The sequence below is a fragment of the Sus scrofa genome, chromosome 7 (genome assembly GCF_054392235.1).
Source record: "Sus scrofa isolate SSC_HxYL_T2T_F1_AM1 chromosome 7, Sscrofa_HxYL_maternal_Yorkshire_Landrace_v2.0, whole genome shotgun sequence".
In the NCBI taxonomy this organism is placed as follows: domain Eukaryota; kingdom Metazoa; phylum Chordata; class Mammalia; order Artiodactyla; family Suidae; genus Sus; species Sus scrofa.
Genome location: NC_139389.1, coordinates 57,596,575 through 57,614,280, shown reverse-complemented (window position 1 = coordinate 57,614,280; position 17,706 = coordinate 57,596,575). Strand labels below are relative to the sequence as shown.

General features: G+C 39.1%; 1 protein-coding gene across 34 annotated transcripts in view; it reads right to left on the bottom strand.

Annotated features, from left to right (window-relative positions):
* Positions 1-5,838: 5,838 nt before the first annotated feature.
* The window catches only part of ZFAND6 (zinc finger AN1-type containing 6), a 67,465-nt gene continuing 55,597 nt past the window's right edge, over positions 5,839-17,706 (bottom strand). For all 34 annotated transcript variants that reach the window (XM_013988996.3, XM_021098855.2, XM_084968433.1 and 31 more), the window contains 2 exons: positions 9,136-9,249; positions 5,839-6,757 (listed from right to left, as the gene is read on the bottom strand). In XM_013988996.3, coding sequence (XP_013844450.1) covers positions 6,609-6,757; positions 9,136-9,249 — 263 coding nt within the window. In that variant the 3' untranslated portion in view covers positions 5,839-6,608. The remainder of the gene's footprint in view (positions 6,758-9,135; positions 9,250-17,706) is intronic.

Here is a 17,706-nt window from a genome sequence, read left to right as displayed (position 1 = left end):
TTGTTTTTAAGCTGGATCCAAAAGACCCACAAACAATAAGCAGCCTGTTAAATAGAGTATCACTGACAACTGACTTGATAATCATGTGTACCACACCATGGGTTTTTGTTTGTTGTCAAAGCTCATGCAGCTTTTCAGATTTTCCTTCCCTGTGATTCCTAATGGATACTTATAACTCTATGTTCTTGTATGAACACATATGGAAGTTTTCCCAACCCCATTTTTCCTTTTCCCATCTGAATTTTCAAGGTGTTTTTGAGCTACAGGCTGTGCATCCCATCCTGCACCCAGAAATGCAGAGAAATTTCGCCATTTTACATGTATTCCTTATCCAACCTGTTTGGCAGAGTTGAATAGATAATTCTCAGTGCCTCTCTCCCCAAACATTGCCTTCCTCTGTCAACAGTAAACTGCCGGGAGTTCCCATCGTGACTCAGTGGATTAAGAACCTGACATGGTGTCTGAGAGGATGCGAGTTCTATCCCTACCCTCCCTCAGTGGCTTAAAGATCCAGCATTGCAGCAAGTTGCAGCATAGGTTGGAGATGCAGCCTCAGCTCCAATTCAAGTGCTCGCCTGGAAACTTCCATATGCCACAGGTGTGGCCTTAAAAAACACAAAACCAGTAACTGTCAACTGAAACACGTATCTCGTAAACATCTCTGCTCCTTCCTTCGTAAGAGATCCCAGGAATGAAGCACCAAGCTTAGGCCTGCTTTTCTCTCACTTGAGGCTTCCAGACCCAAAGCTTTACTCCTTGTCTGTCATTTGCCTTCCCTGCTTAATATTCCAATCCCCCGCCCTCTCCCCCTTGCTGAGCAGACTGGGGACGTTCTGATTCTTCATGTCTGCCTTGCCCATATTCTCTTTTGAGGGGGTGGTTCAACTCTACTGTTTCCTCCATCGGTTCCTGGGGCTCCTGCCTGTGCATCGGGAGATAGCAGCACAGTTTCCCCAGACATGATACACTGGGCTAGACTATCGCTAACAGAATGCTCTGCGGGAGCTCCCCATGTGGTGCAATAGAAACGAATCCCCCTAGTATCCATGAGGATGTGAGTTCGATCCCTGCCCTCGCTCAGTGGGTTAAGGATCAGGTGTTGCCGTGAGCTGTGGTGTAGGTTGCAGACGAAGCTCGGATCTGGTGTAACTGTGGCTGTGGTGTAGGCCGGCAGCTGTAGCTCCAATTAAACCCTTAGCCTGGGAATTTCCATATGCCACGGGTGTGGGCCCTAAAAAAAAAAAAAGAAAAGAAAAAAAGAAAAAAGAAAAAAAATGGAATGTTGTGCAATGAAGATGTTCTGTGTCTGCGCTATCCAACAGGGAGCCCCTGGAGCATTTGAAGTGTGACAAGTGAATGATGACTCAAAGTCTTCTTTTATTTATTAACTGATTTAATTTAAAAAGCCACATATAGCTAGTGGTTACTCTACTAGACAGTACACCTATAGATGGTGCTGTTTGTAGTGGTGTTGCATGGCCCTGAAATTTAACATGACTTTTCTTTAAAAAAAAAAAAAGGTGAAAGGTTTGCTATGCTACCTAGAAGTAAACCAAACCAGAGAGCCAGAAGCAGCAGGCCAGACATCTTCTGTAGGGGTCTCTACAGGGCTGTCCAAACTGACCATCAGAGGAGCATCACTTTGCGTTTTTGTTTTTTAACTAATAGACGCTTACAGAAAAATTAAGCAGGAAGTACAGAGAGTTCCCATATAATCCCTAGCCCAATAGTTTCCTCTGCTAACATCTTGGATTTGTATGGTACATTTGTTATTAATTGATAAACCAGCATTGATACAACTACCCTGGAGTGCAATTGCTAGATTCTAAGCTAAGACTACACGATTAACTTTAAGAAACTGCCAGGAGTTCCTTTCATGGCTTAGTGGTTAACAAATGAGACTAGTATCTATGAGGACGGCGGTTCGATTCCTGGCCTTGCTTAGTGGGTTAAGGATCCCGCATTGCCGTGAGCTGTGGTGTAGGTTGCAGATGTGGCTCGGATCTGGTGTTGCTGTGGCTGTGTAGGCTGGCAGTTGCAGCTCCGATTTGACCCTTAGCCTGGGAACTTCCATATGGCCCTAAAGAGACAAAAAAAAAAAAAAAAAAAAAAAAAAAAGAGAGAAACTGCCAGACTTTGTTCTGTCACGTTTCATTTCTATCACCCAGGAATGAGTTCTTGTTACTCCAATCCTCAATAGCATTTGATGTTGTCAGTGTTTTCAATTTTAGCTATTCTAATAGGTATGAGGTGCTATTTCATTTTAATTTGCAATTCTCCAGGGACATATTGATGAAATCTTCTCATTTGTTTATTTGCCATCTATATATCTTTGGTGTCCAGATATTTTGCCGATTTTTTAGATTTTTATTTTTATTATACTTCATTGATGTTCTGTCAATTTCTGCTGTACAACAACGTGACCCAGTCATATATATACATGTGTGTGTGTGTGTGTGTGTATATATATTCTCACATTAGCACATTTTTTAATTTTTTTTTTTTTCCTTTTCTTTTTAGGGCCGCACCTGTGGCACATGGAAGTTCCCAGGCTAGGGGTCAAATCTGAACTGTAGCTGCTGGCCTATGCCACAGACACAACAACGCCAGATCCAAGCCACGTTTGAGACCTACACTGCAGCTCATGGCAACCCCAGATCCTTATCCACTGAGCAAGGTTGGGTTCCTAACCCACTGAACCACAATGGGAACTCCGGGGTTGTTTCCTTATAGTTGAGTTATTTTTATATTTAGGGTAAATGTCCTGTATCAGATGTTTTGCTTAATATTTTCCCCCAGTCTGTGGCATATCTTTTCTCTTAACAATTACTTTGTAGAGCAATTTTTAAGTAGGTCTAACATCAATTTTTTTCTTTCATGAATTACGGTTTTGGTGTTTTATCTTAAAAAACCATCAAACAACTAACAACCTATATTAGAAATAGTCAGCCATACTGGTACGTTACTCAGAACTAAAGTCCCAATTAAGCAATTTGTATAATGATCTTTAAGGATTATCTCCTTTGACTTACTTACATGTGTTTTGGATTTTTTTTCCCCTAAATAAAAGTAGAATCAATCAATCATATGCCTAAAAAAAAAAAAATCACCCAAACTCTGAATTTTAATATGTTGTCATGAGACTTTGGACCTCAGGTACAGGAAATTGGGTTAATCATAATTCTTGGTTCATGACACTCTTGGCAATGGTTCACACATGGCCTGCTTTTACTTATGTTTAATATAAGTATCCCAAACCTACTTTCAAAAAAGTTGAGGTCTTGACCACATGGTACCACATCCCTTGCCCCTGCTCAGATGTCAGAATTTTACTAAACTTTTTTATGTGACCATGTTGTATGTTTTGAGACTTTCACAAGGGATTTTGTTTTTTGTCTTGGCTGCGCCCTCATATGGAAGTTCCTGGGCCAGGGATGGAACCCATGCCTCAGCAATGGCTCAAGCCACTACAGTGACACCAGATTCTTAACCTGCTGTGCCACAGAGGAACTCCTAGGGATCAGTAATTTTTTTCTTTTTTTACAGCCCCACCTGCAGCTTATGGAAGTTTCTGGGCCAGGGGCTGAATGGGAGCTGCAGCTGCCGGCCCATGCCACAGCCATGGCAGTACACATCTACGACCTACACCACAGGTTGTGGCAATGCCAGATCACCAACCTACTGAGCGAAGCCGGGGATCCACATGCTCACGGAAATGTTGGGTCCTTAACTTGCTGAGCCCTAACAGAAACACTAGGGGTCACTAGTTTTGATCACTGTATATTCCACTGTGAGGATGTATCCCATTCTATTCATCCATCCTTCAATACGGACTTGAGAGGCTTCTAGATTTTTACTTGGTGTAAACAATGCTATGAAAATTCCTGTACATCTCTTGCCTATGTTCAAGTTTTTCTTGGGGATACAGTTAGGAGTGAAATTTCTGCATTACAGAATGCGTGAAACTTTAAAAGATATTACCAAACTGTCTGAAGGACTGAAGCATTTTTAGTTAACATCCGCAAGCTTTACGAGATTATGTGGAATCCCTCTAATACTAGATGCTGTCAGATTTTTACATTTTTGCCAATTGAATGGGTATAAAATAGTGTCTTATTGTGGTCCTGATTTGTATTTTAACTTCTCCTGGTTTGTAACTTGGCTTTTCACTTGCTTTTTTTCTTTTTGCAGCCACAGCTGTGGCATGTGGAATTTCCCTGGCCTGCAACTTGTGGCAACACTGGATCCTTATCCCACCGAGTGAGGCCAGGGATCGAACCCGAACCCTCACAGAGACAATGTCGGGACTTTAACCCACTGAACCACAACAGGAACTCTCAGAATTTGTTCTTTTTTTTCTTTTTTGTCTTTTTGCTATTTCTTGGGCCACTCCCGCGGCATATGGAGGTTCCCAGGCTAGGGGTCCAATCGGAGCTGTAGCCACCAGCCTACGCCAGAGCCACAGCAACGCAGGATCCGAGCCGTGTCTGCAACCTACACCACAGCTCATGGCAACGCCGGATCGTTAACCCACTGAGCAAGGGCAGGGACCGAACCCGCAACCTCATGGTTCCTAGTCGGATTCGTTAACCACTGCGCCACGACGGGAACTCCTCTTCTGGTTTTCTAGTTGTCGTTGCTGTAAAGAAATGCAACTGACTTCTGAGAATTAATGATATACCTACCTACCTAACGAAGTCGTGTATTTCTGGTACTTTCTCTTTAGATAAGTTTAGGTTTTCTTGAAAAATGAACACGTAATGTACAAATAATGAGTGTTTCCTCCTTTCTATTCCTTGACTTCCTCCTTCCTTGACTTACTCTATTGGCTAGAATCTCCAACACAATTTTGAATGTAAGTAGTGAGAGTGGAAAACTAGCCCTTTATTTCTGACTTGAAAGAGAATGGATTTTCCTCATTTTGGAAGATGCTTGGTTTTTATTTGTTTTTCTTTTTAGGGCCACACTTGCAACATATGGAAGTTTCCAGGCTATGGGGGGAATCAGAGCTGCAGCTGTGACCTATGCTGCAGCTTGCTGAAACTGCAGATCCTTAACCCACTGAGTGAGGCCAGGGATTGAAGTCCCTTCCTCATGAATATGAGTCGGGTTTTTAACCTGTTGAGTCACAACGGGAACTCTCCGTTTGGTTTTACATAGAAACTATCGCCTTAAAGGAAATTCCTTTCTAGTCCTAATTTATCAAGAGTTTATCTTGAATGGGTGTTAAATTCTATTAAATACTTTAACTGGATCTATTGGGATAATCATTATAGTTTTTCTCTTATTTACAGATTTTAATGCTAAACATCATTACATACAAAGACTATACATACTAAGAATATACAAGTAGTAAATAAACATAGCAATCTATATTGTAAAATATTATTTTAAATCTGCTTTACATATTTCACATTTTTTTTTAAAAGGCCGGCTGCCAGGTTAAGTTTGAAAGCCACAGGACAAATGGTCTTTTGGAGGTCTTTCTACTCCGCAATTTTCCAACTGCCAAGTCTGAGTTATGTTCTTTCAGTTTCTCTAATCTAACCAGAAAAAAACAAAACAAAACTTCTACTAGATGCTAATTCAGTGTGACAAAGTGCAGAACAGAGAATCAGATAAGAACTAGAAAATGTGACATCTGAGTGATAGAAAAGTTCTTGGCTTTAAAGAAATGCTGACATCTTCAACTCACAGAAATTTAAGACTACATTTATCATCAAAAGATCAGCCACAAATAGATGTGAGTCTGTCTCAAAACACTAGTAAAATAGAAAACTAAAGGACCAAAATGAACTACCAGAAAGAGTAACAGAGAAAAAGTAATACAAGGGAACATTATATTTTTCCTTTTTATTTAATCAAAGACTGGTGGATAAACATAAATACAGCACAATTACTTCAGATCATTCTTCATATTGTATACACACAGACCGATGAACGTAACCTGAAAGAAACCTGCAGTCAGCAATGAAATGCATACAGCTTTTCCTTCCCTCGCTCAAAAAAATTAAAAACACACAAACTTGGAATCTCATCAGCACACACTCTCTTGTGACAAATGATTCCGACATAAATAGTGGGTGCAAAGAAACTATATGCTAACATATGTATAACCTTTGTTAATGAAAAACAGAAGCAGCCATAATGATTAAGATACATTCAGTTACTGATAACTAGTTGTACCCTAAAGGGTATTATCAAAAGAGAAATCGTGCTGCAGAGAAAAGCTATATTTACATACACAATGAGAAAATAAACTGCAAGATCAACGCATGCATGTTTAATACTGGAAAAAAATCACAGCCCTCTGAAATTTCTCCACGTTTGTTATAAAAGCCCTCTGCACTCAACTAAAATTAAAATGATCTTAAAAGGATAATACTTGTAAAGTTTACTTAAGTCTTTTCAGCCACAGAAACTGCAATGGAAATAAATGTTCAGAGTCATTTTCAAAACAAAAACAAAAATCTATTCTTCTGATGACATGCATGATTAAAAGGTCTATGCAAGATACATTGCTCTACATTCCCAATGACTAGGAAAAAAAACCTCAAGTCAATTTTTAGTTTGCAGATGGTCAAAGGATTTTGTATTCCAGCAGGAGTTCAAATCTTCTGGATCTTTTCACCAACAACTACTGGATTTTCTTTTCTGATTTTCTCAGCAGCATCAGCTTTGTAATTGTAAGAGCAATTGTGTACATCTGAGTAACGGTGTACACCACAGTAAACATTTCCACACCGGCATTCAAACCCTGAAAGTAGAGTAATACATCTAATATGAGTTGAATGGAAGGTCTAAATATTAAATTCTTTAACATAATTAATGTTAAAAAGATCATGTATTTAGAGCAGCAATCTAAAGAATTATCCTAAACAAACAGAAGAAAAAGAGCAGTTTCACGACGTAATATAATAACACTCTCAAAATTCACTAGCCGATTAGCTTCATTTCTTGTTCCCACCTACAAATACAGGTTTGTTCCAAAACAAGTCATAACCACTTCCCTGAGCTCAAGCTTTTTCACCTGTGACATAGCCACAATTACTTCCTATCAAAATCAGGACTGCTAAATTGAAAATGCGAAGCATTTCTCAAATACTACAATGTGAAAAAAATAAGCATGTTGTCAGAAGGTAATCTTAAGATTTAATTAAGAAAGACGAAACTTCTGACAGAACTGTTAACAAATAAAACAATGTATTAGCTTTCCCTGGTTAACCTCCAATGGAGATGCACACTGTAATCTGGCTGAGTGATTAATAAGAGCATGAGATCTAGTCAGACTGCCTAGGCATGAATCTACTTATTAACGTAGGCAAATTACTTAGCCTACGTGAGCCTCAGTTTCTGCATCTGTAGCTTTAGAATTAGTTACTGTAAGAATTAAATGAGGAAGTAGTAAGTGCTTAACACATAGTAAATATGTAATAAGTGCTATTTTAGGGAAATGCCTAAAGAATTGAACCCAAAAGGGATATAATATATGCAGTATGGCTAGTCTTTAAATAAAACCAGTCCTGCACACTCAAATTCGAATTTTATGGTATGACAGAATTGTGAGAAATTTGATGTAAACTCCCTTTACATTTTTTTATAACTTCAAAAACATACTCTGTAATTTCATAATAATGAATGAAAAATGAAGCCAAGAATAACACTAGACTGACAAGATGGAACAAGATGAAAATTACTATGTCACAGCCTTCTAATCATGAAACCTAAGTTGCTGAGATTTTAAGACAGTACTTGATACTAAATATACACAGAGTTTGAAATGCCTTATTTGTTCATGTTTGTATTCTTTAAAAAAACACATTTGTCAAGGCTTAAGCCAGTCTTTTTTTTTTATATGAATGGTTTTGTTGATTATAAAAATAACACGCATTTATTTTAGAAAATCTGAAAAAAAAATAGGTCATAAAAGAGATTAGATGAAGATGAGCTAAACTACTCTCAAAATACTTAGGGAAAAATATATACATATTTCTTTTTTTTATTACTCAATGAATTTTATTACATTTATAGTTGTACAATGATCACCAGGCATGGGCCAATCTTAAACATCACTGATATCAGACTGTAATTTCCTTTCCTCTTTATCTCCAATCTACTCCTTAAACAGAGAAATTTTCTTAAAACATAATTTTATTCAAAATCTTATCACTTTTCTCAGCTCTTATGACCATTTTTTATACAAAGTATTCAGCACAATGCCTGGCACAGAGTAAACAATAAATGGTAGCTATTTATAAATGCAACAGTTCTCCACCAATTGGCCACAGTACACATCATTAGCCTTATCGCTCTGTCTGTCTGATGGTGGTATCCAACACCCATCTTCACATATTTTGTGCTCTATCTCCCATTTAATGATCCCTAAACATGCCCTATTCTTTCCTTTCTCTGAGCATGTGTTCAAGCTGTTTTTTTTTTTTCTGTCTGAAATGTCCCTATTTCCATCAGTTATGTCCTTCCTCATCTTTTAAGACCCAGCTGAAACATTCTACCTTCATGGTATTTTCTTTGATGAGTCTCTCTGCTCTTCTTCTTCCACATAATTATGCCCATCCTTGAATTCCCAAAGCAATGTGACTCACTTAAATGTACGTTCTTTGCCCAAGCAGTATTGCCAACATTTTTTTCCTCCCTCTCTTAACAATATTATCTAACAGCTCTGTTGTGGTGGTCAACATGTATAGATTACTGCTGTCAGCACAGGGCTATCACCACACATATATGACCTCTCTGAACCCTCCGAACCTATGACTAACTATTTTACATAGAGAAAGTACTTTGCAGCTCACCAAGTACTTAAATATTCTCTCTCACAAGATTTCAGCTCTCACAAGTCAGGAGCCACACCTCTGCCCTTTTATAGCATGACACGCTGACCTTACTTGTCTAGTACTCTCAAACTTGTCTGAAATGAGTTTTTAAAAGAAAAACTATTTGTCTCACTTCTAGGGATACGATTAAAGCTACTTTCATTTAAGAAAATTCAGAAGGTGAAGTATATCCAGTATTAACTCTCATGGGAACAGAAACAATCTTAATTGAAGCCAGGAATAGTATGTCATGCCTCATCTTAAATAAAATCTTAACTTTAAACCATGTGATTTAAGCCCTTACCAGTAAGTCCCACTTTCTTCCTGCACATGAAACAGCGATTCTTTTTTTGTTTTGGTTTTTCAAGAGACTTGCTTTGCTCTTCAGATGGCTGCTGTGCCGTATCTGATACTGAAGCTGACAAAAATAGGAAGATGGTAATATTTAATTATTCAATGAGGTTTTGATATTTGGATAGTTGTTACTCACTGCCCCCATCTGTTTATTCAGAAGGTAACTGAGTAATTTATTTATTTACTAGCATGGAAAGATAATCACATTATTTATTTACTAGCCTGGAAAGATAAGTTACAAAGTAGTTTATACAATGTTACCCCTTTTTGTTAAATGTATATATGTATGTTATGTACACATGTATACACACATACAGAAATTCTAGAATTATATTAACATGTTTTAATAGTGTCTCTAGAAAGTGCTACATTTTCTAATAATTATGTACTTGACCAATAAAAAAACATACAACACAAATACTACTTTGGTGTTCTAACGAAGTATGTAAGAAAATGGTTACATGCAAACTTCTAAATATTGTTGAGCTCAGAATGATGTAGATTTCAAAGAGAACAAGGGAAAAGAGGCTGAAATCAAGATTCAGTGGAATACTAAGTATGTTCAAAATTCTCAGAATGTTTATAAAACCTTTTAAAATGTTAGGAATAAGATAATAAATTGATTTAGGTAGTGAAACCAAGGACAGCTGTACTAAGATTCAGGTCAGATTACTGCCCTTAAATCCTAACTAATGTGACCCCTACCCCTCCCAATCCCCCCACCCCCTCACCCCTTTCACAACTACCCCTGGCTCTCCAAAATGCTGTTACTAGAGTTAGAATCTATAATGGGACCTAGGGGACATGGCACCTTGTTCTAAAATAGTGACTTGCTGGGGATCAAGTTCTTAACCTTTCCAATTTTATCACCAACTAGTCCTTCTTTAGGAATCTCCTACTCAATCAGCCTCTGGGACTATGCCGGGGACCACACTGTTCATACTGTTTACAACCAATTCAAAAGGGCTTTCTTCCTCTCATTTTCTCTAGGTCAAGTACCCTTTCTCGCAGGAAATCCTATCTCAATTCTCCTGCAGCTTTTCACTCTGATTACCCACAGTGAATTATACATATAATTAAATATTACATATTTAAAATCCCTTTACATAGTCTCTACCAAATACTGGGCACTTCATACGAGCCCCTTCTTTAATCCATGCTTCACATACTGCATCCGAATCATCCGCCTCACATGAAAATCTGTAAGATGTGCCCTCCAATGTTTAAAATTCTTTGACAACTCATCAGCCCCAGGAAAAATAAAAGGATTTTTCTCATCCTCTAGCCTCGTCTTTCATTTCTTCAATGACATTCCATGCTACCTTACAGTCATACTGAAGTATCTGCAGTTTCCCTGACTATACCAAATTCTCTCACCCCTGGGCTCTTGTAAAAGTTGAACTTTCTATGTGGTATACGTTTGCTATGCCCTTCTTGTCCTTCCTCCCTACCTAGCTAATTCCAAAATGTCTTTTTCGTTTAAGCTTCTATTATCAACTCTTACTCTATTCTGTCCTCAACAACTTAGAATATAGGAAACCCTACTATGCCCCAACAACACTTTCCACACTATTATAAATCCCCGTTTGACTTAACCTGGTCTCAATAGTGAGTTCTTTGAGGGCAGGAATCTGTCCTTTTCATCTCTGTTAGTAATACAGACCCCAGTGCCTCCTACCACATAGCAGGCACTCAATAAACTGCTGAACTGAACTAGTGTTGAGTTACTTACCTGTTGTATTTATATGTCCCATTTCCCCAACTACACTGTGAGTCTGCTGAGGAGAGGGATAGCATCTTACCCCCTGTTTGAACTTCAGCACCTATCACAGTGAACTATAGTAGTAGATGATCATATTTGATATAATGGATTCTAACTTGTTTATGTTAACACTATCTCATATTTTAACAATATATGACAAAAGGCAAAACACCACAAACCAACAAGTAAATATGCATGAATGAAGAACTCTGTAGTATGATTACTCCACCCAGACATTTTGAAGCTCGATGGGGGACAGTTCTACCAAAATATAAATTTTATTTTTATAACAGAACATAGATACATAAAGCTTTTTTTTTCTTTTTATGGCCACACCTACAGCATATGGAAGTTCCCAGGCTAGGGCTGAATTGGAGCTGCAGCTGCCGGCCTACACCACAACCATGATAACACCAGATCTGAGCTACATGTGAGACCTACGCTGCAGCTTGCAGCAACACCGTGTTCTTAACCGACTGGGCGAGGCCAGGGATTGAACCTGCATCTTCATGGACACTAGTCAGGTTCTTAATCTGCTGAACCACAGTGGGACCTCCTAAAAATTTTGGTTATTATTAATTTTGTAGCTGCACCCATGGCATGTGGGAATTCTTGGGCCAGGGATAGAACACGTGCCACAGTGGAACCCAAGCTGCTGCAGTAACAACACTGGATCCTTGACTTGCTAAGCCATAAGAGAACTCCAAACTTTTTATTTTTTAATAAATAAATATCCTTAGAATATATGCTCCATGAGAGCAAGCCTGTCTTATTTACTGTTTTATGCCCAGCCCCTAGAACACTATCAGATAAGGTTTGGCTGTGTGTAAAGAGGTCAAAAATAGTTAATTTGCAATCAGAAAAGAATATATTTATTATTTTTGAAGTCAAGGATCAGTTGGCAATCTAAAGCCATAAACTAGAGTTCAAACTTGAGACTGACCAATGTACACTACATCCCCATCAGATTAAGGGAACCTCAGTTTACCTAAAACTAGTGGCTGGTAGCTTGAATTAAAATATTTTCTAAAGGAATTCAGAAGATATACTAATGCTGCAAAAGTCGGTGATTCTCAGAAATTATTCCTATTTCCCCAATTTTTATGTGAGATTTAAGATCAAAGCATACCTTATCAAACTCTAAGTTGTGCAAGAGGAAACAATTCAATCTTTTATTTATTTATTTATTTTTTTGTCTTTTTGTTGTTGTTGTTGTTGTTATTGTTGCTATTTCTTGGGCCGCTCCCGCGGCATATGGAGGTTCCCAGGCTAGGGGTCGAATTGGAGCTGCAGCCACCGGCCTACGCCAGAGCCACAGCAACGCAGGATCCGAGCCGCGTCTGCGACCTACACCACAGCTCACGGCAACGCCGGATCGTTAACCCACTGAGCAAGAGCAGGGACCGAACCCGCAACCTCATGGTTCCTAGTCGGATTCGTTAACCACTGCGCCACGACGGGAACTCCCCAATTCAATCTTTTAAAAGGGCCATGCAATAGAAACCGGCTAAGGGCCAAAGGGATCATACTCTTACTGAACCTAAAGCCAAAATAAGGACAGTTTCCTCAGAACTAGCCTACTGGCCACTACTTTCTAAAGATACTTCAAACATCACTGGGCAGGTAAAATTAGTTTAACTACCCACTTTGAGGACCACATTCAAGAGGAACAAGGCCCTCTTGCTCTGGATCCTGGGGGAAAAATAGAAAGAAAAAGAAAAAGGAAAAGGTACACAAATATTAACAATGAGTACATAAAGCTACCTAGTACTACCTCTGTTTGGGGGCATATTCAAATGTAAGGTGAAAAATAAAATTTAACATGCGATGACATTAATAGGTACCCCTCGAACATCATCTTACAGTAGATACGTTATCTATGTAATATAATACATAGCCTTTCTTCGAAAAGTCATGAGAAGTCTCATTCAAGGATCAGACTAAGTATTCTGAGGTTGGGGACTACCTCTGCTCACCACTGTATATCCAGTGCTTACAGAGGCTGGTTGCTCAACAGACAGTGAATGAAGGTACATTCTACAATGACTCATTGAGATAAAATTCATTTCCCTTCTCTGGACCTCATTTTCTTACATGCAAAATAAGGAGGACTAAATGATCTTTAAGTTACTCTCAGCTTGAAAATCCAACAAAATGGAAAAAAAATTTTAAAAATTCAAGGGAAAAATTAGCCTGCATAGTGGCAGAGTCTAAAAAAATATAATGAAAATCATATATTTAACTTTATATTTTCTAGCAGGCATGTTAAGTAGTAAAAATAGATTATCATTTAAAAACATGACTTAAAAGTATTAACAGATGGAGTTCCTGCTGTGGCGAAGCGGAAATGGATCCAACTAGGAACCATGAGGTTGCAGGTTTGATCCCTGACCTCGCTCAGTGGGTTAAGGATCTGGCATTGCCTTGAGCTGTGGTGTAGGTCGTAGATTCGGCTCAGATCTGATGCTGCTGTGGCTGTAGAGTAGGCCGGCCGCTGTTCCAACTGGACCCCTAGCCTGAGAACCTCCATATGCCTTGGGTGAGGCCTTAAAAAAAGCAGAAAACAGGAGTTCCCGTCGTGGTGCAGTGGTTAACGAATCCAACTGGGAACCATGAGGTTGCGGGTTCGATCCCTGGCCTTGCTCAGCGGGCTAAGGATCTGGCGTTGCCGTGAGCTGTGGTGTAGGTCACAGATGCGGCTCGGATCCCGTGTTGCTGTGGCTCTGGCATAGGCTGGCAGCTACAGCTCCGATTAGACCCCTAGCCTGGGAACCTCCATATGCCACGGGAGCAGCCCAAGAAATGGCCCCTAGCCTGGGAACCTCCATATGCCGCGGGAGCAGCCCAAGAAATGGCAAAAAGACAAAACAAAAAAAAAACAAAAAAAAAACAACAAAAAAAGCGCAGAAAACAAAACAAAACAGATTTCGGACTAGCCACGTTTCAAGTGCTCAACAGCTACATGAGGTTGGTGGCCAATGTCCTGAACAGAACAGGTCTATAAATGAGACCAGTTTGGTTTTTTTTTCCCCAAAGTCATGAAAATTTATTTGTTTTCCCTTAAAAGTTTTATAGTTTTAGCTTTTACATTTGGTCTTTCATGTATTTTGTGTTTTTTGTATGGTATGAAGTAGGGATCCACCTTCACTTGTTTTAATGGTTGAGAATCAGCTGTTGAAGACTATTTTTTCCCTACTGAATGATCTTGGCACCCCTGTTATAAAATCAATTGCCTATAAATTTCTGGACTCTCAGTTCTACCCTATTATTGATGTGGCTATCCTCATGCTAGTACCACGTAGGCTTTTTTTGTTTGTTTTTGTTTTTTAGGGCCGCACCTGAGGCATGTGGAGATTCCCAAGCTAGGGGTTGAATCAGAGCTACTGCTGATGGCCTACACCATAGCCACAGCAATGCAGGATCTGAGCCGAGTCTGTGACCTACACCGCAGCTCACGGCAACGCCAGATCCTTAATCCACTGAGCGAGGTCAGGGATCAAACCTGCAACCTCATGGTTACTAGTCGAATTCATTTCCGCTGTGCCACAACGGGAACTCCAAGTACCACATAGTCTTGATTATTACAGCTTGTATTAAGGTTTGAAATTGAGAAGTGTTAGTCCTCCAACTTTGTCCAGAGTGTTTTTTGGTATTACCACCCACCCTTTAAAAAAACTGGTCTCTGATTTTTTAAATCCATACAAAGATTTCTAATTTTTACTCCAAAGGGACTATTCCTTTCTGATTGTTCTGAATCACTGATCCAACAGTTCAACTTTGTATGAAGTAAACCTGCAGAGCTGAAAAGAGCATGAGAATTCAAATTCACTTTGCCATTCAGTGCAGCAATCCCCTCTAGCATGTTCCTGACGATAACTCAGCTCTCTTAAAATGCTTCAGTGATGCAGAGCTCATCACCTTAGTAGTGATTTCATTCTACTACTGGAAAGGCTTCAAAAGTCTCTTAGTCTAAGCCTCCTCTAACTCACAAATCACTGACAGTATACAGAATAAGAATATCCTTTGTAGTTTACAAATTGTATTTCATCTCCATTATTTCACTGATTTCTAATAACCTATAAGGTGGACATAAGTCTCCTTTAAAAGAAGGGAAAATAAGGTTCAGAGAAGTAGAGATGTCAAGATACGAGAACAAAACCTCTGAATCCAAATTCCATATTCTTTCTAATATGCTTCAATATCTGAGGGACTGAGAGATTAACTCAAGCATCCTGTTCAATAAGCCAAGGAGTATGATAGCATGCACCAAAAAAGAGGTTTTTTTAAAGCTAAGCTTTTATAAATTATAAATATGTCATTCCTCAGTGATACTCTGTGAGGTACTGCTATGTACTAAATTAAGAGGTATAACTAAATGAGAAAGATACAGCAATATGCTAAATTCTCAGTCAAACAAGAGAAAAATTCTTCAGAGTCATGAGAACAAAATGAAAGCAGTACCACCCACCTGGCGGCAAATATCCTAATTATAAGCAGATTACCTACAGAGAAAAAGTTGCTTCAAGGACACTGTTCTGAAAATACCAATAAAAAAACTGTTAGGAAATTACAGCTTAGGCACATAGCTGCCATTTATGTATTCTTTTCCATCTGGGACCTTCTTTCCATCTAAATAAACTTCCCTTGAGGGATAAAAATGGAATGAATAATGACAAAGAAAATAGACACCTGGGTAGGTCACCAAACCAGATGACCCTAGGCTGGCAACTATCTAGTGGAAAGAATGGCTTAGCATCAAGTGCCTAGGTTTCAGTTCCAGTTCAAATGATCACAGAACTTGAGTCAAAGAATTTTTCTCTTTCTGTCCATTTATTAAGTAGATGGAAAAAATATTGTATGCATCTGTTCCTATCAAATAGGGAAATTGCAAGTATACTATATACATAGATATACACATATCTGAGTGCATATCTATAACAGATACTTTTTTTGTTGTTGTTGTTGGTCTTTTTGCCTTTTCTAGGGCCACACATGTGGCATGTGGAGGTTCCCAGGCTAGGGGTCTAATCGGAGCTGTAGCCACCGGCCTACGCCAGAACCACAGCAACTCGGGATCTGAGCCGCATCTGTGACCTACACCACAACTCATGGCAATGCCGAATCCTTAATCCACTGAGCAAGGCCAGGGATCAAACCTGTATCCTCACGGATACTAGTTGGATGTTTCCACTGCCCCACAATGGGAACTCCCCGAAAGGATATTAATTCAAGATACTGAAAGATACTTTTAGAAACTAGGCTGTTGAGGAGTTCCTGCTGTAGCGCAGTGGTTAACGAATCCGACTAGGAACCATGAGGTTGTGGGTTCAATCCCTGGCCTTGCTAAGGGGGTTAAGGATCCGGTGTTGCCGTGAGCTGCAGTGTAGGTTGCAGACTCGGCTCGGATCCCACGTTGCTTTGGCTCTGGCATAGGCCAGTGGCTATAGCTCCGATTCAACCCCTAGCCTGGGAACCTCCATATGCCACAGGAGCGGCTCAAGAAATGGCAAAAAGCCAAAAAAAAAAAAAAAAAAAAAATAAGAAAGAAAGTAAAAAAAGAAACTAGGCTGTTGAGATTTTACACATTGAAAACTAATCCTCTCAAACTCAGATAAAACTTATCCCTAATTGTTCAAAGAGTCTGCTATGCTGAAATTATGAATGCTAAGTTTTTAAAAGAGCCTTAACAATTAATACTAGCTTAACTTAAAAATCACTGAAATCACATGTGGAAAAAGGAGTTGGTGAATTCCCATTGTGGCTCAGTGAGTTACAAACCCAACTGGTATCCATGAGGAGGCAGGTTTGAGCCGTGGCCTTGCTCAATGGAGCAAGGATCCAGGGCTGCCCTGAGCCGTGGTATAGGTCACACGTTGCTATAACAGATCCCACGCTGCTGTGGCTGTGGTGTAGGCCAGCAGCTGTAGCTCCGATTCCACACCTAGCCTGGGAACTTCTACGTGCTGCTGGTGTGGCCCTAGAAAAGCAAAACCCAAACAGATAGTCCCCCTCTCCCCTCAGTTTCTTCTAAAATGGCATCGAGACCACCTTTTACATTAACGTATCTACGATGAGGTGGAGAAAATGATACTGTTTTCCATACACCATAAATGGCACTTCGTATTATGATAGTTTCACCAACCTAACAATCTTCATTAGTTTGTAAAACTTATAGAACTGCTATTTTATCCTTAAGCAGCACATATTTTCCCACTACCAACATTCTAAAATTTGTTTAAAATAAGACATAAATAAAATCTCCATGGTCAGCCTGTTCTCATTCTTCCTTGCTTATTAGCTCCCTCTCAAAACTGCTTACAACCTACAACTGCGCTTTTAGTTTTGAAATCTGACCGCTTCGAATTTGTTCTAAAATCTCATCTATTACTTTTTTCAACCTCCCTGTCAACAGCATGCACAGCATTCCCATTTCAATTATCATACAATCAAAAGCTTGAATACTATCACCTGTCTTCCTTCCTATGTCTAACGGATAATTAAAATCTTGGTAATTTTTCTATTTCTGGGCTTTTAAAATATCCTATATCTATGCGCATCCTTAAACTTTTTTAGTAACTAAAAAAATGAAATTATTTACTTGTAACATTCATAATAATATACTAGAATATTTATGTTGGTCAGTCAGTAAGTACATTTCCATGCTATAGCAAAATCTATAAATAGGCAAATTATGCCAGTCATTTGTTGGGCATGAAATCATAGGAAGGGGAGCTAGCTAGCTTAACTAAATTTAAACTT